This window comes from Haemorhous mexicanus, chromosome 7 (genome assembly GCF_027477595.1).
Source record: "Haemorhous mexicanus isolate bHaeMex1 chromosome 7, bHaeMex1.pri, whole genome shotgun sequence".
NCBI classification, from domain to species: domain Eukaryota; kingdom Metazoa; phylum Chordata; class Aves; order Passeriformes; family Fringillidae; genus Haemorhous; species Haemorhous mexicanus.
The window spans coordinates 39,916,955-39,939,248 of NC_082347.1; the positions used below are offsets into that span (position 1 = coordinate 39,916,955).

General features: G+C 43.9%; 1 protein-coding gene across 1 annotated transcript in view; it reads right to left on the reverse strand.

Moving 5' to 3' along the window:
* Positions 1-22,294, reverse strand: part of ADAM12 (ADAM metallopeptidase domain 12) — a 180,851-nt gene that overhangs the window by 24,922 nt on the left and 133,635 nt on the right. The window contains exon 12 of the mRNA XM_059852207.1: positions 4,949-5,126. Within this exon, the coding sequence (XP_059708190.1) occupies positions 4,949-5,126 (178 nt within the window). The remainder of the gene's footprint in view (positions 1-4,948; positions 5,127-22,294) is intronic.

Genomic DNA, 22,294 nt, shown 5'->3' on the forward strand with positions numbered 1-22,294 from the left:
ATCACGACCACAGCTCTACTTTGTGCTAGCTGCTGGCCAGGCTCCTGTTTGGATGGAGGCTGGGGCTGCCACAGAGGAAGACAACGACACGATTCCATGTAATCCCTTATCAGAGCACACCAGTAATAGAGCTGTGAGATATGGAATGGGCATGAACTGCAGCCTCACTCACTGATACATCCCAATTTCACACTTGTGGATTAGATGGTGCTGTGTGTGGGCTCCTGCAAACTTTATTGTCAGTAGAACGAGCTCGTAAGGAGCCTCAGAAAAGAATGGATTTGTTTTTCCAAGATAATGCCCACAAGCTGCAAGTTACACCAGCTGAGCTGGAATCTCATCTCTCTCACAGAAATAGAAGCAGATAAAATTGCTCTTCAGCTGTGTTAAGTCTGTTTGACTTAGTGAGGGATCACTGACAATAGAGGGAACACAGGAGGAAGGAGTGGGTTAGAGTGATGCTCACAGCCTCGTTACTTCCCTGGCTTCTGAAAGCTTCCCAACTGGAAGGCAGGGCTAGCACTGACTCACCAGCACAAACCAGAAGGATTCTCAGCATTTCACTGTTTTTTAGGTATTATCTTCCTGCATGTACAAAGCCAACTGTGCTCTGAAGAAGAGGAACAACTTCCTGCTCCTATTTCTGATCACGGGGCTACGGAAATATTCCTGTGTCCTGTGCAGCTGCTGCATGTCAGGAGTAACATTCCTCTGCACAGAAGCACGGTTCATAAATTCACCTCAGAAATAATCTGAGATAAGCAGGGTGGAGTGTCAGTCCCATTAAGGTCCTTCTGAAACAGTCAGCTGCAATACCCCATCCTCTGGCCCCACAGCAGCATTCCACAGGCAGACTGGGATAAAGACACAGCTCTTGGAGTGGTGTTTCAGCAGCCTCTGAAATTTCCAATTGCTGCCTCACTTATTGCTCATCACAGGGAATGAGCTTGGTAAATAGTTTTTGTGCCTGGGCTATCAAATTGTCAGGAATGATTTTAACATAAACAAGCAAAAAAACAAGCAAGGCTCACCAGGCTTTGGGAGGATGGAGGCTGCCCCCTGAAAGTGCTGCTGTGCTGGAGTTTGTTGTTGTTGTTATTATTATTAAGGTATTATTGATAACAACAGCAGTGATGGGAGGTGGTTTCTCAGTGTGGCTCTCCTGGCTCTTCAGAGGAACCAGAGCAGCCCAAGCCCAGAACAATTCCAGCAGCACCTCCGTGATGCCAGGCTCTGTCCTGTGGACAGGACACCTGATTTTCCCCCTCTCTTTTCTAAGAACACAGGACAGACCCCCACTGGGTCAGCCCATAACTCCTCTGTCCTTGTGTCCCCCTGAGAGCAGCCAGCAGAAGATGTTTAAGGACTCTGACACCTTCCCAGTCTCCTGCCTTTCCTTTCCTTTTCCCTTGGCTCCACGGGCATTTTTAGCACCTGTAAGAGTCAGAGTAAAGGAACTCCCAGGTAACCAACACAGTCAGGAGAGCAGCTCCTTGTTTGGAACCTGCCATTTTCAAACTTCATCTGCTCATTTCTCATGGGGGATGATCTCTCCTCTCTCACCCTTTCCATTCCCCTCACGGTTTTATCAGCTTATGCTGCATTTCCCTTCATTTTCTTCTTTTCCAGCCAGAGCCCTTTGGAAACTTTGAACCACCTTATTGCTTTTCTCTCAATCTTTTTTCACTCTGCTTTATCCTCCCTGGGATCAGGGAGGGGAAGGGAAAACCTGCACGAGCAGTTTCAGGCGCAGCAGATTTATGGAGGTCTGCCAGTGCTTTGTTTTGTTTTCCTATTTCTCTCCTGGTACTTTCTAACAGCCTATTTACCTTTTAGACCACTCCTGAGCACTGGGCTGACATTTTCATGAGACTATTTATTGCAATATGAAGTCTTGTTCCTCCATGGTCAGAGCCAGCTCAGAGTCCATCATCTTCTTTGTGTTTTTGGAATGTGCATCACTCCTCAGCGAGTCCCATTTCTCATCCTAATGCCTGTTCCAGCACCCTCAGAAGGTTTCTCTGCAGTCCTTCACAGCCAGTTTTCATCTCTAGCAGCCTAACTAATATCATCAGCAAATTAAAGACTATTCCCCTTCCCAGGCTCTTTATGAAAATGCTGAGCTGTGTAGTCCCAGGACACATCTCATGGATACAGCACAGCAGATCTCCTGCCACTGCATCAAATGGGTGATTTACACCTGCTTGTATTTCTCACCTTTTAACCCAATTTTTGCCCATGCAGTTTCTTCTCCTTTACAGCTGCTCAATCTCCCAGCAAAGCTTTGGTGAAAGCTTTGGTCCAAAGCCTCTCTGAACCCCTCACAGGCTGCAGTGACAGCCCTGTCCCTTTCCATCCACTTGCTGAGCCCTTCAGAGCACCGTGATGAATTTGGAAGACAAGATTTTGTAAGACAAGAGTTCCTGGCACAAAAGCCATGTTGACTCATCCCTGACATGTCACAGCTGTTTGGGCACTCACTCCTAATTACATTTGGAAGTAATTTGTCTGACTTCTGAGTTAGCAATTTGTAGTTTTCTGTTCCTCTTTGCAGCTGGTTATAAAGACACATTTTCATCTTTCAAGGACTGAGGATTTTTACTTCTCTTCATTCTTTTATCTTTCTGTCCATAATTTGCATTGACCCTCCTTCCACAGACACTGCAGCACATCAGGCATTTTTGGTTATATAGGCTAAAATTGTTAGGATCATAAAATCATAGAATGGTTTGGGTTTGAAGAGACCAAAAATCATCAATCCACCCCTGCCATGGCAGGGACACCTTCCACTGTCCCAGGTGCTCCCAGCCCCAATGTCCAACCTGGCCTTGGGCACTGCCAGGGATCCAGGGGCAGCCCCAGCTGCTCTGGGCACCCTGTGCCACTCCTCACCCTCAGAGAAGAATTTAATCCTAATATCACTCATTCTTGGGATGCTGCAACACCATGGGCAGAACTCAGCTGTACAAATGACTGGGCAGTGAATTAGTAACTAATCACACAGGTTTTCTGGAGCCACTCAGGTCACAGCAGTAAATCCCAAATAAATTTAATTGCACCCAAGCTGCATTTTTTCCAATATAACTAAAAAGGCAAAGAGACAGAGAGAAGAGGCAAATCAAGGCAGTGCTTGCTGACATTAAGTGGCTTTGACTTGAAAAGGTATCACAGACGTTCAGAAATGAAAACAAGAAAGATAACAGGGTTAGAGAGACATTTGCAAGCTGCTTGCACTCTATTGACTTTAAACAAGGAGATAAGGCTGCTTCCTCCAACCCTGTTACCCTCCAGAGTGAGTGAACTGTCAGGAAATCCTCAGGGCTTGGACCAGCCCAATCCACTCCGTGGCAGGATGCAGTGATATCTTGCTGCTTTAACTGCCCCCATCTCTTTTGTCTCTAGGTCCCTGTTTACCACAGGAAACAAATCCCTGATCTGCTGCTGCCTTTAATTCACATAATCAGAGAGGAGTTCAATAAAGCCAGTGAGGATGGGATGTGAGAAGGATAAGGATGGCAGCTCGGATATTATTTGACCCCAGGTTTTGCCTATCTCCTGCTGATCTGAGGAGTCCTCTGACACATTCACTGAACTAAATGGAACAATCTTGGAAGCAGCAGCCATCTGTTTGGGAGGCAGTGAGGGCTATTTCTGTTGGGAGGTAATTGGCTAGAGGGAAAGAAAAGTCCTACAGTGAAGGAGGAAAGGTCTTATACCTAAAAACTGAAGCTGCAATGAAAAATACCTGGCCCATATTAATATTTCTATTTATGTAATTCTATATAAATGGATAGTGAGGCCCTGGCACAGGTTGCCCAGAGATGCTGTGGCTGCCCCTGGAGCTCTGGAAGTGTCCAAGGCCAGGCTGGACAGAGCTTGGAGCAACCTGGGGCAGTGAATAAGTGAAATGGCAGGGGGAAAATGAGATTATTTTTATGGTCCCCAACCCAAAGTATTCTATGATTGCACAGTTTCTATGGTTATATTGACATGAATATAAATAAACACAAAGAAATTTTATAAATATAAACATGAACATAAATAAATATAAATACTACTATAAATATAAATATAAATACTACTATAAATACTACTCTAAGTATAAGTATAAGTAAGTATAAGTATAAATATAAATATAAATATAAATATAAATATAAATATAAATAGAGGTGGCTTCTCATTGACGGGAGCAAACCTTCAACTAACTCACGCCTGCTTGAGAAATTCCAGTCAAGTTCTCAAACTTCTTTTGAGTTTAGCTGATTAGCTAATGCTGAAAGGAACTTCTAGGAACAGGAGGTCATGGCCAGTCTGCAGGACAAGCCAGAGTTTGCTCTCTAAGGATGAGCTGAGCACATTCTTAACCCAAGTCCTGCTAAACTTCCCCATCTCGAATACACTCGAGGCTCCCTGCCCTTCTGAGACTCTGAGGTTTCAGCTGATGGGACAGAAGCAGAGAAGGGAGAGTTCTGTTTTGCACCAAACCAACCCTCACTGCCAAAGCCCTGCAGGCAGGACATGAGCAGTAAGTCCCAGGTGGTGTCTTGTCACTGACAGATTTTCTGAAAAATCCCTTTGCCAGGATTTTTCTCCTGAGAAGCCTCAGAAAAGAAATGTAAACAATAACTATCTGATGGCTGTGGAATGTGGTCTGGAGATGTTTTACCAACAGGTGCATCTTTGATTGGTTGCATGTGAATTGTTTTTACTTCATGATCAATCTTGATCCAGCTGTGTCAGGACTCTGGTCAGTCACCAGATTTTATTTACCATTCATTTTCTTTGCTAGCCTTCTGATGTCTCCTCTCTCTTTAGTACATATAATATATCCTTTTCTTTTAATATAACATATCTCCTAAAACAATAAATCAGCCTTCTGAAAGGTGGAGTCAAGATTCTCATCTCTCCCCTCGTCCTGGGACCCTCAAACACCACCCCATTGGCTTACCTCAGGCTCCCCACAGTCACACTCCTCTCCGTCCTCCACGTAGCCATTGCCACACTTCTGGCCACCAAAGGACTCCTTGACCTCAGGCAGGTTAAAGAGACACATCCCCACTCCCTTCTCCAGGCTGTTCTCCAGGTCCTTTCTGCTGCAGCTGCTGAAGACCATGGGGAATGGGTAGCTGGAGAAAGCCCACGTGGAGACAAAAGGAAGGTGGTTAGATGAGATGGAAAGCTCTCTCTGCTGTCACACCGGTGACATTTTAGCACCTCTGTGCCTGAAGGAGATTGTGTTCACTTTTTATCACACGAATTGAGATACAGCAATTCACTGTGAAATTGAGCTCAGCCCATTAATAATAATAGTAATGATAATTTCTGACTATCAGTGAGGGAATTTTCACTTTTTCACTTCATTTTGTAGCTGTTGTTAAGGACTGGAAGTGTTCACATTTGAAATTCCTTCTCCCTCTTTTGCATATGGAGTTATAATGCAAATGATGATTATGAGCCTAAAGAAATGCTGGGTTTGCAAGTAGTATCCAGCATTTGCAGGACTGCAAAAGATCCTAATCCTTCTTGGAAAATTCAGCTTCAAATGGCAAATTCATTCATCTTGCTCTGCAGAATGGCAAACTTCCTGCTTTTTTCAGGAAAAAAAAATAATAAAAGAAAAAACCCACTGTTACTTGATAAGAGCCTGCTTCTGCAATTCATCAAAGCTGAGCTTGGGAACTGCATGATGAAAGCAAAGACAGTTCTTGTTTTAAATCAGCAGGACTGTAAATAATTTTAAATATAATAATATTATTATTAATTTATATACTATAAATATAATAAAATATTAAATTTATATTATTATAAATATATAATTTAATTTTTAAATTTATTTAATTTAAAATAATTTAAAATATATTATATTTATATTGATATTATTATAAATATATTATTTAAATAACAATTTTAAATCAGCAGGCTGAAAATATTCCTGTTTGGAATTCCCAGTGCTGAGTGCAGGGTGGGCTCTGCTGTGCAGACAGGGAGCAGCTCCCACTCCTTTTGCAGAACAGCCAGACAGTGAGAACAAAACAGTCCCATGCAGCACAAATAGCAGCAGGTGATTGCTGCTTTTCTCTGGCAGAGCTCAATTCCATTTCTGCTGAGGAATGTTTGCAGTTTGCCTCAGGGATGAGGGACCAAGTGGCCTGGCTGATGGCACGGTGTCCCTGATGCCTTGAGGAGCTGGAGCAGAGGCTGGAGGGGGTTCAGAGGATAGAGGGGAGATTTATTGAGGTGCCCTCAAAGGCCACACCCTGGCAGTGCCCAGATGGCTCCAGAGAAGCAAAAGAGCTTGGGCACGAGATCTCACATTTTTCTAAGTCTTAGTCCATTTGCATACAGGATTAACTGCCCAATTAACAGCCTCAAATGATGAAGTTTCATCCTCCTTGCTTCTTGCCCGCCCTCCTCTCTTCACGTTGTTCATGCTTTGGGCCTGAAGTTTGAAGAGATTGTCCTGGAGTCTCCAGCTGGAACAGGATTGTTTTGTCTCCACCAAGCTGTGCAAAGATCCCAGGAACACTTCACACAAAGCTAAAGCTGCACACCAGAACAGGGCAGAAAAACTCAAAAGCCCAGGTATCATCCTAAGGGCTGCTGTGACTGCTCTGGGCTGTCATGGAACCAGAGCCATGGAACAGTTTGGGCAGGAAAAGGACTTGGAGACCATTTCATCCCACCTCCAGGGGCACCTTTCATAGCCCAGGGTGCTCCAAGCCCCGTCAGCCTGGCCTGGGACATTCCTGTGGCTGCTCCATCCACAGCTTCTCTGGGCAGCCTGTGCCAGGGCCTCCCCACCTTGACAGGGAACAATGTCCCCAAATATCTCATGTCCACATAGAGTCACACTGAACCTGTGTCACAAACAGGTGTAAAACACCTCCTCCCCTCAGACTGATATCTTTGTCCAGCAGAAACTCCACATTTCAGCAGCTCAGGAGCCAACCTGGCAATTCCACTTTTCTCACTGAGTGCTTTGTGTCACCCACGTGTCATTAGGATTGTTATCTTTGCAGACAAGCAAGGTAACAGACAGAAACTCTGCACTGCTGAACTTCAGACTTCCATTAATCTCCTGGTGTTTCTGATATCCTCAGATGAAAAACTTGTTTTGGGAATGATGATGCCCGCAGGTCTTAGAAAGGGATAATTTCTATTAAAAAGAAAGAAATGTTTGGCAACTACAAATGCAAAAGAGCTTCCTATGCTGACATAAGGAAGTTAATTAGGATCTTCTAGGAGGTTATGGATACATTACAGAATAGAATATATTTTGTGCCTAGTTAAAATTACCTCTTTTACAGTTTCTTTTGCAATAAAACAGCCAGCTCGTTGGGAAAGAACATAAACATGAGTCTGAAGAAGAAAATAATTTTCCAATATCACTATAGGGCTTGTCAAGTTAAACTAAACAGTTTTGAGTTTCACTGACATATGACTTCAGAAAGCTAATAGGCATCTCCATGTAATAAGCTGATTGCTGGAAAATATCAATGTTTCAGCAAAATGGCAGAGTCTAAGATAAATAAAGAAATTTCAGAATAGCAGGAGGTAGGAGCCAGGCTGTTAGCTGGGCCCCAAGGGAGGACAGGGAAGATACTTGGAGTAATGGAACAGAAAATAAAGGCTCTTGGAAAACTACTGACCATTTTATATTGAGCAATTGGAGATGTTCTTAACAGGGCACCACAAACTTCTGTCCTACCCTGAGTGTGACTGGGAAGAGACCTCACAAAATTCTGGGTACATGCAGATGGGTGCACATTCCTGCCAAACAGCAGGAAAAACCAAAGAAACCCAGATATATCTGACTGAGAAATCCTGATGAGGCCTTGATCAGACAGGGCCCTCACATCAAAGTGTGAATACATGAACACTGCATCATCCAGGCAAGATCCTGCTCTTCAGTGGCACAGGCTTGCTTTGATATCCACTGGGGTGAGCCAAGGAGACACACACCTCTCAGGGAATGAAATCCATCCAGGAGCACAATTAATGCACATTTCCATGGGACACCTCTCAGCCACACACAGATCACCAGGGCAGCTCACCAGCCAAAACTGTCCCTGTTTTAGGGCAGCTCCTTGGCACCCCTGGATCCCCAGGATCATTGGCATGGATGTGAGGTGTGTCTGTCCATCAGCAGGAGGGCAGATTCCTCTCTCTGTGCCAGAGGTGGAATGGTGTCATTGCTGATGAATGAGCTTTATGTTTCCCCCTCAAAGGAACTTCAAGCTGTTTCCTATTTTGAACTCTGAGATCCATTCATCTTCTAGCTTTTCCTGCTCCTGACATTGGTTTCCTCAGCTGACATCAGTGCAGCACATGGCACATGAGGACATTTCCTGAAACTCTTCTTCTTTACCAAGTAATCCCCAAATAAAGCAATAAAAACCCAGAAATAAACCCAGCTGGTGGAAACAGAGAAACTTCAGGGTAACCAACCATGCAGGAGAAGGTCCCACATCAATTGGTGCCAATTGGGATTTCATTGGAAACCTGACTGGTCTTTAATGTCATATTCTGATACACAGCCAGTCTTCTTTTCTTGACCAATAAAGTTCCATGTAACAGCCACAGCACTTGATTGTTGTGATTTTAGGCTGTATTTTGTCTGTCTTTGCAATTTTAGAGCTGTTTCATCAGAAGACTGAAATGCCTGGCAGATGGGATGGGAAGTCACAGGTATCAGATGTCAGCAGTGCTCAAACCAATGCTTGAGTGGATCTGGAGCTTGTAAAAAATGCTAAAGGAATGGTGATGTGAAAGGAATTCATCCTCTGAACAAATGCAGGAGCTTCCTCCCACTACCCTGTGAAGAGGCTTCTGATCTCACCTGGAAGGAGCTGCCTTAGGGGGGGAGAAGGAAATGGGGTCTCCACAGTGAAGTCAGCCCTTGACCCATCTCCAGGATTTCAGTGATACCTAAACAGGGATGTTTGTGCTTCCTGTGGTAGCTCAGACACTCACTCTGTTGGAAAACCAGCTCATAAATGCCATGAGAGAACATTCCAGAGGTGAAAAATTCATCAGCAGTCTTTATACTCCATTCATCTCCACTCAAGACATTTTCTGTTACAGATCCTTATTTCTTTGTTCAGTTGGAAAGAGAAAGGGCACTTCAGTCCAACCTCACTCTTATTCCAAAATGCTGTGTCCCGTGCATTTTTTACACTGTCTGAATCTGTAGATTTAATACACAATGGATCATTTTGTCAAACTGTTCTGGCCATGGGTATAACTCTGCAGAACCCAAATTGTTCCCAGCACTACCATCAGTCTCCTCAGTGGCTTTACAGCAAGGAAAATCACTTCAGTCTTTCTGCCCCTCTCCAATCCACAGCATTCCTTGGTGTCTCCTTGGTGCTTAAAAGATGTGTTTAATCCCCAGCAACAAATATCCCAGTTTCCAACAAAAATAGCTTTGCTGCTCCTGCAAATAAGACCTTCACAGTTGTCAGAGGATCCCTGGTAATCGATTCCTTGGGAAACAGAGCCTGGGCTTGTCCCATTCATTTATATTTCAAGCACCCCAGCCCTCCAAATGCCAGGCTCCTTTAGGCAGTTCTGCATTTAGCCTGTATTAGATGGCTCCTTCCATTAACTAAGTGAAGTGGCATCAGCACTCTGTCAAGTCCCATTTAAGAAGAGAGGATTCTCTCCACCAGCACCTCACTGCCCAGCACAGGCTTCTTTTCTTCTCTCTTTTTTTTTTATTGCATGAAATATAAAAGCTCATCTCCGTCATCTCCATTCCAGAGGAATTCCCCTTCCTCAGGGGCTGAATGACAGCAGAGTACAAGGACAGGAACTGAGCCACTGCCCCAGAAAATTACAGGCTGAGGAGAGGAGACAGGCAGGGCACTGAGGAGAGAGGCAGTGGCTGCTGATCCGTGCAGGTCACAGCAGATCTGTGATCACTGCTCAGGCCTGCTGGGATGCTCCCATTGCTGTCCTTCCCACTGCTCAGGCTGCTGGGATGTTCCCATCCCTGTCCTTCCCACTGCTCAGGCTGCTGGGATGCTCCCATCCCTGTCCTTCCCCCTGCTCAGCCTGCTGGGATGTTCCCATCCCTGTCCTTCCCAGTACTCAGGCTGCTGGGATGTTCCCATCCCTGTCCTTCCCAGTGCTCAGGCTGCTGGGATGTTCCCATCCCTGTCCTTCCCCCTGCTCAGGCTGCTGGGATGTTCCCATCCCTGTCCTTCCCAGTGCTCAGGCTGCTGGGATGTTCCCATCCCTGTCCTCCCCACTGCTCCATCTGGAACATGCCTGTGGGGGCACTGCCTGGAGCTGCAGGAGACCCAAACCCCTCCAGCTGCATTGCAGCAGCACCTCAGGGAAGGTGGAACTCCTTTGGTTCCTCCAAATGCTGTCTGTCCACACCTCAGAACCTCAGGTCCACCTCCCCTGAGCTCCTGCACCATAAAACATCACAGATTTGTGTTTCCCAACCTCTCAAGGGGTAACACACAAAGATTCTGGGAATTCTCTATCCATTGCACAGAAGGATAAACTACAGGCTCAGCATATCTTGAAATCATTTTGATTGTTATGATTATCACTAGCCAATCTCACTTCTTATTCAGGAGCTGCAGGGTTTTTTCTAAAGGAACTGGGCTGTTCTGTCCCAAATGTTGGTGCACACACCCAGACAGACACTGTATGTATGTACACATCTATTTATAGAGTTCATTTCTTCCAGTTCACATCACAACCTGATTATTCAGCATTATGGCAATGTTTACACAGAGCCTTTTACCAAAAGACCCCGAAGTGTTTTACAATTATTCACTCAATTAAAATGCACAAGAGCCCCAAAGAGCTCTGTTAAGTACCACCAGACCTCCCTCCCTGAGGTAATATGATAATTGGAGATTATATTAATTTTAAAAGGGACTTTTTTTTTTTCTCTGAGCATGCTTATGGAAACAACTGTTGGCTAGCTGGTTTCCACATGTGCATAAAACTGGGACTGAACTTTGCCCAGAATTCCTGAGAACCCAAACCTGAGGAACCATACCTGGAAATAGCTCTGGCATCAGCTGTGCTTTTTTAGGAGCATGAAGATGCTTGAAGACAAGAGGAGTGCTGAGTCAGAAGTTTCCCTAAGTCCAGCACCTAAATTTCCAGCATTTTCCATGACAACACCTTGTCTGAACTAACCACCACAGTGACTTTGTGTCTGTCTCAACCCAAGGACCCTTTGAGATTCAAAAATATGAATATTTACTCTCCTTAATCCCCCAAATTCCTGAATTTTGGCTCACAAGGGGAGGGGATGAGCAATGCAGACCCTTTTACTGGATTATGGAGAGGTGAGTTTGAGCTCCCCCTTGTTCAGACTCTAGAAAATTTCTGACACAGAAATATGTGAGTCTTCTGTTGCATATCCCAGTTTTACATAAGAACATAAAAATGAGGGTGGGGGATAATTAAAGAATAGAGACAGGATGGTTTTTGGTAATACAGGTGTAACTGATTTTTCCATGGAAAAATGGCAGCACTAGAGGGAAAAACCCAAATAAATCTCTAGAATGCACAAACTCAAGCAGCATAAATGTTTCTAGACCCAGGGAAGTGTTGATTTCAAGGAACTGTGACAATTTGCCAGCCTCCTCTAACTCCTGATCTAATTGACATAATTCTTTTGCACTCAATAGCACCCCCTTGGTTTTAACCTTCTAGACTTTATTACTGCTCTCCAGCTTTTGAAAACAACTTTTTATGGGCTCCTAAGAGAGATGAGCCTACCAGAATAAAAGTGAATTTGCTATGAGATGACATTTTTTGACACTCCAGCTCTTCTGTACAGCAAGTATGTTAATGAATTAGTAAGCATAAAGAACTTCACAGAATTAGGTGTCAAGCAGGAGATAAAATCCAGTTTTCTTTGATATTGAAATAGGTGTTCAAATACTACAGATCCCTTCATGTATCAAGTTCTGTCACTACACGTTATTTCCTACACCTCACGTTTTAGTAGCAATTGTTTCAAATTAGACAAGTGCCAAAATGTGGAAAGACTTTTTAATCTGTTAATTAGACAAGTGCCATAATATGTGAGGGCTTTTTAATCCATTATTTAAACAATGTCTTAATTTCTAAGTACTTTTGAGGGAGAAAGACACAAATGCAGTTTTTGACCCCGGCAGCACAATAAAGGGGGAGTTAAAGGTATCTGCAGACTGTTTCACACCTAAAGCTTTTGCAAACAGCAAATTGGGAAAATTAGGAGGAGGGAGAAGCTGGAGGAGCCTTTGGGCTCTTGGAAGCAGTACAAGAGATCAGTCTGATATCTCTGCCCAAGATATCAGTCCCAGAGCTGATGGGGCACATCTTTTTCAGGTGATTTGGAAGGATTTAGCTAAAAATGTAAAGTGGTTTTATCTACAGATAAAGTATTTAAACAGGAAGTTTGCTTCAAAAGGTAGAGGATGTCTGCCAACCCACACTTATTTTTCTAGCCTATTTTTTACTCCCTTGCTCCTCTTTTAGAGTTTTAATCCCTGGAGCATTGATAAAGTAGAGCACAGAACTGGGCCATGGAGTTAGAGATGACATCAAAGCTCTTCTGTCTGAGTTCATGGCCAGTGACTTCAAAACAAGCCCAGATTTCTCCTGCAGCTTTTGTCACCCTCACTACCTGGTGGCTGCCAACCCTTCCAATAAACAACTGGGAATGTCTCCCACTGCTGCTTCATTTAATTGATGTCTGCTTGGATGCCTTGTTGTGCTACAGTGGAATTTCCAGGCTTATTGGAAAGAAAGCCTTTCCAAGGAAGTGTTTTAACTTTGCACACAAATGCCTTAAGTTTGTTTTAATTTTCCCCTGGGGACAGTGCAGATTCCCAGAATGAATTCCAGCAATCTCCCTTCAGGTGCCCAGACTGGATTGACACAGCCCCAGCTGAGGCTTGGCCTCTCCCATTACACAGAAGGTGAAATTTTAACTACCTGGAATATGCAAAAAGGCAGATTTACAACTCTGAATGTGGGACTTCAGGGCAGAACAAATGCCTGGATGGTTCCCAAAAATCCATTCTGCAAGGGAACAACCCTTAATGGCTTTATACAGTATAGACTGTTGTGGCAGTCACAAAACTGCCAAATAAAACATTATTAGCAGTTACTTTCCCTCTGACAAATAGATGGTCAGAGAAGTTTTTTCTTGGAGGAGAGGCCTGTTGTGACTTTCCTTTGTGTTCTGGGGGTGAAGCAATGCTAAACCAATTTATCACCCCTGACAGGATCCTGACTCTGGGCTGGAGTTATCTGCATTGCAAAAGCTCCATGGGAATTGAACTCAGACAACTGTTCTTCCTGTTGGAAACCAGACAGCCAAGGCAAGGAGCTGTAATCAGTTTGAATTTGCCTCTGGCTCATCTTTTGCTCTGTTTCCTTTTAGACCACTACCTCATTAATAAAAATTTGCTGGATTGCTGAGAGTTCAGGTTTCACAATCTACTGCTTAGAATTTGAGGCTAATCCAATGCTGACTACAGGAAAAGTCAGAAAGCAAGGCAGAGCAGAGGGAGGGAGGAAAAGGCCAGGTCAGGTCTGGTCCCAGGCTAAGGAAAAGCAGGATGCAGACACCCTGTGCCTGCCAGCAGCTCCCAGCACGGAAGGAAAATCTGGATAAGGAGCACAAGCAGAGTGCCCTGAGTTTAAATTCTGTCACACAAAACACAACATCCTCAGCATGTGACGAGCAAATAAAGACAAATGGTCCAAACCAGTGCTGAAGATCAGCTTCCTGCTGAGTTCTGATTAGGGAAAAGGTGCTTTGGTTAGTTCCCAACATGATTTTACAATCTGCTTTTGTTCCAGGCAGTTACATTCTAATTTTCTCCCTTGAAAAACCTTGGAATTGATTTTTTTCAATGGGCCAGGAGCAGACAAGGATGAAAAAAAAAAATAAAATCTGGCTTTGGGAATCAGATTGATGGAAAGACCAGTCATAAAGAGGGTACTCAGGAGATGGATTTGGGTGAGGATGAGCCTGGACATCAGGTGAGCAGATCAAAGGACACCAAGTTAAGGGAAATGGACCCCAAACAGGGCTAAACCCAACCAGGAGAAACCCAGACCAGGGAGAAGGGATTTCACAGGAAATCCTGGGTTGGAAGGGACCCACAAGAACCCCCTGGCACAGACAAACCCCAAGGATCAGCCCTTTGGATGGAGAAGCTGTTCCCTGGGAAGAGCAGGAGCAGAGAATGAAGTGCATGGAAATGCCACTTGGTGAGATGGGGGTGCTGGAGAAAAGAGTCTGAGCCTGCAAAAAGCTGGGAATAATAAATACCTGGGGGACAGGCTCATATTGATTTCACTTAGCATCTGTACTACCCAGGCTCTTAATAAATCAGGACTCCAAGACAGTAGGATCATGGCTCAATTTTTTGTTCTTTGGGAAGATCCAAAGAAAAGATAAGTGAGGTAAAACAGTGCCAGAAATTAGTCTGAATCTCCCCAGAATTCCCACCTTCCCTTCTGCTGTTATGAGAAAAAAGCTCTTTATGCCATAGCACCTAAAACACCTCAGATGAGAGGAAATGGAATTCTTAAAAAAATCCTAAATATATACAAATAAAATCCTAAATATATATTCCTTGTTATATAAATAAATAAATAAATAAATAAATAAATAAATATATATATAAAAAACAGTGAATCCTTTTTTGTACCTTCCCCTTTCTTTTTCACAGAGCTGGAACAAAGAAAAATTAGCAGCCACTTTGTATTGATTTCATTATTTCAAGCCATGAGGACAGGATGGATCCAGCCATGATCCAAGACTTAGGGATCCTTAATGAGCAAATTAAAATTTCTCTCACAGGAATGAAAGGCTTTTGATAAATCTAAAAAACCCCATATGGACCCTGATGAAATCCTGGCCTTACTGAAGCCCATGAGAGTTTTCCTCCCAACTCTGGATTTCTCACCTGGTGGTGGTTGGCTGCCAGGGGTGGAGATGAGCACAATTTCCATGCTGAAAGAGGCCACAGAAAGGCTCTCCAGGACACCAAAGTTATTTCACCTGTTCATTTTTAGTGCCTTCACTCTAAAATAGTTTGTTTCTTATCTTAATCCACCACTGGGGCTGCACCATTCATTTGCAAAGGCTGAAATGGAGCCTCCCTGCCCTGCTGCCACCAGAAGCCCCCAGGAAAACGTGCCCAGCACTCCCTGACAGGCTTTGACATTAGAAAAGATCAAGAATGACTTTGCAGGAAGGAATTGTCAGGGTAAAATTTTCAACATTTTGCACATCTGTGGCAGGCACAAAGGGCTCTGTGATTCCCATGACAACTGTGGCAATGCAGCTGTGGGCACCGGCTCATTACAGGGATTCAGCCTTCCAAGCCCACACCAGCTCCTTCCAGTGCTCCTGGGCACACAACACAGGCTCAAAAAGGAGCTTTCATGTGACCTGAAGGATTTGCCCTTGAAGGTATGTCCCCATTTTCAAGGCAGGAATTTGGAATTCATTAACACCAATTAAAACTGGACACTGAATGCTTAATTCTCCATGCACTGCCCTGCAGATTTATCCCTGCAGGTTGAAAAGTTTGGGGTTTGTTTTTCTTTCCTTTTTTTTTTTTTTTAATGAAACAGCCAAGATAAAGGGAAATGTCCTGATATGATTTGTTCTTGTGGGTCATGGCAATAGCAGCACTGCAGGAGAAAAATGTCCCTCTCAGAGCTCTATTTCCTATGGATATTACAGCAACAAGACAAAAGGCAGCTGAGCTCTCTTATCCCAGCATCCAGGCCAGGAAAAGTGGATACATCTCATGGCAGAAACCCCTGCTTGTCCTTAAAGTATCTGCTATAAATAATCACACCAGGAGTAAAATGTGCTTTCATTTGAGAAGTCACCTCTCTCCTTGTCAGCTTCACTTACAGCAAAGTCATGCTGTCAATCTGGGAGTTCTCCTTGAGAGTACACCAGCAAAGCCAATTATTTTCCCTCCTAACAGCACATCTACTGAAATGGGAAAGACTAAACTAAATAAAAAGCAATTATCCTTTTTCTTTTTCTTGCCCCATAGTTCTGTGTGCTAATTGTTAACAGTGACCCACCCCTGCAAAGGACTGGGAAAAATTAAATGGATTTCAACCAACGCTACTAATTCTTCAACACAGATCTTATTTATCACAAAAATTAAATATATCTGCCAGGCATGGAAATTATTAACAAAAAAAGAAGGCCAAATGCACTGCAGACGTGGGGCTATTTGGAGTGAAGGGAAAGACTGACATAAATCTATTCTGTAATCTCGTGGCTGTTTCCTACTAAAGGAAGGACCAGAATGCAATGTGCTAAATTACTGGGGCAGAGGGATATGTTGCTTAAGGTTTTTTTCCCCAAAAAAAAAAAAAAAAAAGGCAGTTGCACTGCTGGCACAACAGACCTAGCTCTGTCACAAGTAATTTATTACATCAGTATATCAACTTTATTAAAAAAAGAAAAAGACAACAAAGAAGTCTGTCTTTGTGCCGAGCTCAGCTCAGGCTGGTTTGGGAACATAAACAGCTTCAGAGTTTAATTAGAAACTGTTTACATCTGGAAGATAATTTCATTTTCCTCAAATTGTAACAGAGGTAATTCCAGATAGTTCTGCTGACTCTAGAGTTTAATGGCTCTAAGCTGCCAGACAGAAAAATGCAAAGTGAGGTCTGAACAGCTGAAAACCGACTGAGAAGGGTCAGGGAATTCTGTGCTAACTACTAATGGTTTGATTATCTAACATTTAACAGCTCTGCAGCTCCAAGACGCTGCAAGACGTCTCCAAGAAAAAAAAGAGAACCACTCAGTAGGCTGAAGTGTCCTTTCCCACACTCTGTTTCTGATTTCTTTCCCATTTCACCCTGACCTTTTGTCTTTTTTTTTAACTTTATTTATTTATTTGGGTTTTTTCTTTAAATCTGGAGAAGTGCTGGAAAAAGTGCTTTTCCCTTGAAGTTGATGCTATTTTCATGGCATACCTGGCTGTGTGCTGGAAATCTCTGGAGGGTGTATATTTTCACATCTGGAGACTCCAGTTCAGCCTTTGACTGACCAAAATGAGGGTGACCTTATGTTCTGCTTCCTTGAGATCATTTTTCAAAAAGGAGGAAAGTGATTGAAACTAGTCCTTAATAGAACACATGGCACAAGTGATTAGTACTTTCCCAACTTGTCCTGAAGAGGTTGCCACTATGTTTTATTTATTTAACTACATGTTTATAAAGCAGTTAAATATTTTTTTCCCGTGGCAGTTCAAAAATCAGACAAAAGCAGATGACAAAATAAGAAGGCTCCTCAGAACACCCTTGAAGACCCAAACCCACTGAGCCCAACAGCTCTCCAGGAGCCCTCTAAGATGCAAATATTCACTTGAGCAGTGTAAAATCAGCATTGCTGCCACGGGCATGCTTTTGATGTGCAGCCCTAAACCTCATTAATGGTAATGAGGGAGCCACAGGGAAGCACAGACCTCCAGCACCATCCAAGGACAGCAGTTGGGAGCACTTCAATTCTGGGGTGCTGCTCCCCCAGACACTGCCCTGGGGGAGGAGTGAAGGAGCTGCTGAATCCCCTCAGCCTGAGCAATCCCTGCTGTTCCTCCAGCCCAGTTCAGCAGGAGAGCTGCACTCCTGGGCAGCCAGGCAGATCCCTGAGGAATCCTCATTCATGTACATCCTGCTGCCTCCACAAACCTTGCTTTTCATTTGGGTGGCTCCCATCACCTGGATTTTCACATCTGTCCCAGAAATGCTGCTCCAGTTCACCAGAGGTCAAAGCAAACTGCAGCACAGGAGCAAATCAGGTTGGGGTTTAGGTGCAGAGGCCAGTTTCTCTTCCCAAACCCATAATTCCACCAGAAATAACAGATGGGTTTGGACAGAGACCCTGGATACAGATACAATTCACACACCTGTGACCTAACACTTAATTAAGGAATAGTCACTAATCCAGATTGTGACACCTCAGTGGCTCTGGGTGATGCCTCAGGTTTGGCTTTTCTATGTTTCACATTCTGTGCTGCTTTAGTGTGTGGGTCTGGGCTTCATATTATGGGATGGTGAGCTCTGTGCACAGAGCAGGGAGACAAAACAATTCCTGCTCCAGCTGGGCACCAAGGACAAATGAGCCAAATCTCAGCCCAGGAGCACAAACCCCGTGGGCTGGAGAGAGAAAAACAAGCAGGGTGGGAGTGCCTGGGCTAAAGCTGGGCTGGGACAATGAACTGCAAGGTGCAAATGGAGCAGAGCTGATCCCAGGGAGAGACCCCGTGCCCGGCCGTGCATTTTGGGGCCATTTTGGGTCATCTTGGGTGCAGCCCTGGCTGGGCTCTGGTGCTGCCCAGGGTGCATCCATGGAGGAGATCCTTGGAATCAATCCCTGCTTCATTCTTTAGCTCTGTCCAGCCTGTGCTCTAGGGCAGCCTTCACAAGGCATCACAGGGAATATTCCAGATGCATCTTTGGAGCCCAGGAGATTGGGGAGATGGAATTCTGCTGCTGGACTCCTGCAATCACAGCTGCACCTGAATGCCCAAACTGCTGCCAGCCCTGCCCTTGAACTGAGCAGAAGCTCCAGAGAAATCTTCCAAGTCTGAGCCCTTACACCAGGAAAATCAGCAAGACCTTGCAGAGTATGGAACAAGCAGGAAGAGAAAACAAATAAAAGCTATTTTAGATGTCCCTGATAATGTATTTGCTACCACAGCAGCTGTCAATAGAGATGAGCCAATAAAACCAGCTTTTCCTTGCCAGCAGAAATGGGTGATTACTTATTAAAAAAGCACAAATTAAAATTAAAATTAAAAAGTGTGATACACCCCTCCACTGAAGCTAACACATGAAAGCAAAGCATCACATGAACTCCTCCTCACTTGCAGCAGAGCTGCCTTTCAAGGATAACTTCTCCCAGATCCCACAGCACAGGAATTGGCCTCTGAATAGCAGAATGTTTCCTGAGCTCATCCAGGGATGCCTGGACCACTTCTACAGCAGATCCATGGCCCTGCTCATCCCCAGGGAGGCAAACAAGAATGTTCACATTTGCTGCATCTCCTGTGCAACTCTTGGTGTCACTTTGAGCTCCTCACAGACAGCTGGTACTACTGCTCAGGAAAAAGCCACTCTGTTTCCACTGAAATATTTTATCTCACCTTAATTACTGCTGATGTACTCAGTGTTCAGTGCAGAATATCTAATTGCTCCTGGAGGGAATTAAAACCCAGTAAGTACTCAGGCTCCTTTTCAGTGGTACCTGGAAGAAGCCCACCTGATGCTCCTTCTCATGGTTAAGTTCCCCCCATTTCTCCTCAGCAGTGCTTAATTGGTGTAATTAGTTTAATTTGGGTCTGTCACTCAGCTGAGTCTTACCAGATCCCCTTTGCTCTCACTCTCATTCACAAATAAGCAGCTTCCCATTGTCTCCCTGCTTTAATTCTAACATAAATGTTTGAATTTTACTTAAAACTTTACTGATAACAGCAGGGGTTTTTTTGGGACTGGTTAGAAAAATGTCTTCTCTGAATTAAAACAAATTATGGGTTCAGTAAATGAACCCATATTTTTCTACATATGATTTCTACTCTGTGCTCTTTCTGGGTTCCTCCCCCAGACCCTGCCTCCAAAAACTCAATAATTAAAGTGAAATTGCCTACTGAAAGGCAATTACTCAAAATTAGCTGTTCTTTTTTTTTTTTTTCCTGTGAGGCACCATTCCATAAAAATCCTCTAAAATAATAATCTATAGCTGAGAGGTTACATTCATCTCATTTCTATTTTTTTTTTTCCAATCATGGTCATCACTACACAAAACAGGAATTTCCACCAGCAGAGTCACAGCCCAAACCCCACTTCCCTGTAAAACTTACAGTCATATTTATCTGAGTAAATTCAATTTAAAATCTGAGAGAGAAACAGAGTGACTTTAAATCCTAGCTGTGAAAATTGGAAATGGGAAGACAAGATTCAAGATAACAACAGGGGGGGAAAGGCAGGCAGAGAGGGTCAGTTAATTCTTGACTTTTCAAAAGGAGCATCACACAGAAGGAACAGGACAAAGAGGAGTTGTTGTGAGGGGAAGTGTCCTAAAGAAGCTGCTTCCTCTTTCCTGTGCCTGGCCCAGACCTTCCTGTGTTTCATCAAGGGGTGGAAATCAGAATATGCCTTGGAACTCATGGAAAAGAGGAAAGCCAGGTCTGCTGGGGGTCTAGGTTAAAATAAAAGTTTCCCAAGAGATGTTGTTTCATTCAGAAGTTTGTTAAGCAGATATCAATAGCCATGCTCTCTCACACATCAGATTGTCCACTTCTTGAATATCTACACTCCTTACAAGTCCTGAAAGCATAGCCCATCCAGAATTTATATTTTCCTGAGTATTTTAAATTATTTTGCAGTTATTTAATCTTTTCTCCATCATGGGCTTTGAGGAGAACCTTGCAGATCAATGTGAGGTGCTCCATCTCATAATAAATTTACAGAGAAAGCAATGGAGTTTAGGGCAGTAGGACAGACCTGAGAAAATCTCCACCATTCCCATGCCCAGATGCAAAGGGGATTGGAAGGGAACACCCCAAAGCAGCCCCTTCCCCATTTTCCACCAGCCTGTGTCTGGGGGAAGGCAAAGAGAGGTGGAACAAATGGCTCTGTCCTTGGAACCATTTCCATCAGCCCTGGCTGGGATGATCCAGCAACAAGAAATGAACCTGGGAACAGAAAATGCTTCCACCAGGGGCCAGTGAAAGTGGATTTTATTGCAGGTATTGGGCATCCCAAAGGGAAAAGGGTATTTGGTTATTGCAGGTGTTGGGCATCCCAAAGGGAAAAGGGTATTTGGTTATTGCAGGTACTGGGCATCCCAAAGGGAAAAGGGAATTTGGTTATTGCAGGTACTGGGTATCCCAAAGGGAAAAGGGAATTTGGTTACTGCAGGAATTGGGCATCCCAAAGGGAAAAGGGAATTTGGTTATTGCAGGTACTGGGCATCCCAGAGGGAAAAGGGTATTTGGTGATTGCAGGTGTTGGGCATTCCAAAAGGAAAAGGGTATTTGGTTAGTGCAGGTACTGGGCATCCCAGAGGGAAAAGGGAATTTGGTTACTGCAGGTACTGGGCATCCCAGAGGGAAAAGGGTATTTGGTTATTGTAGGCACTGGGCATCCCAAAGGGAAAAGGGTATTTGGTGATTGCAGGTGTTGGGCATCCCAAAGGGAAAAGGGAATTTGGTTACTGCAGGAATTGGGCATCCCAAAGGGAAAAGGGAATTTGGTTATTGCAGGTACTGGGCATCCCAGAGGGAAAAGGGTATTTGGTTATTGTAGGTATTTGGGCACCCCAAAGGGAAAAGGGTATTTGGTTATTGCAGCTATTGGGCATCCCAGAGGGAAAAACCAACTGTAGGATGAGCATCTGAATGGGCTTGGTGAAACTGCCCCTCCTGGGAGGATTCCTGCTCTCATTAACCTCCCCCAGGAAGAGGAAAGGGAAAGGCATCAAGGAGCACTCCCTGTGAGAGGGAGGGAAGAGCAAATTTCCCTGCAGACAAGTTCCCTGTGTGGATCACCTGTGGAGCTAAAAGAGCACAGCACTCAAGGACACAGGAAAGTGGGAGAGGGCAAGTTCAACCCTTGAGTTTATAGGAAGGGAGAACACCAACTATTACCATTTTGCTTTCCTTAAGGCTGGCAAAAAAATCTCTAAACATCTCTGAAGTCAATATTTCAACTTCTTAGTGGGATCTCACCCAGCTTCAAACCCATGGAAAGCCCTGTGCTCAATTTTGGTGAAGAAGGACGTGTAAAAATTGCATTTCCAAAATTATTAAATAAACAAGCACTGCTAATTGGCAGCGTTCTGCTCTGCAGGGCTAAATTCTGCTCACATTTGCCAGGGTATAAATCCAGCCCAATGCCTTGGGCTGCACCAGAACAACTCCTGGGTATTTATCTGCCTGGCAGGAGGAATATTTTCACTCCTAAGAGGTGACACTTTAGGGAGATATTTGGAAAAAAAAGTGGAATACTGAAGTGGCCTCACTGGCTCAGCCCTGTCCCTTAGTTTCCAGATAATAAGATCTCAGTAAAAAGATTCACAAATCCCTCTTAATATTCCTTCTTTGGCACTTGCAACTGTCCATGTACAAGTCAATTAAAAAACTGGAGGAATATCATTACAACAGATGGATAAAAAGAGAACAATGTGTATAAAATATTCCTTACTGATATGATTAGTATCAATATTGTCTACATTTAAATATTAACAGTCTGTATTACTAAATACTAATTTTACTAC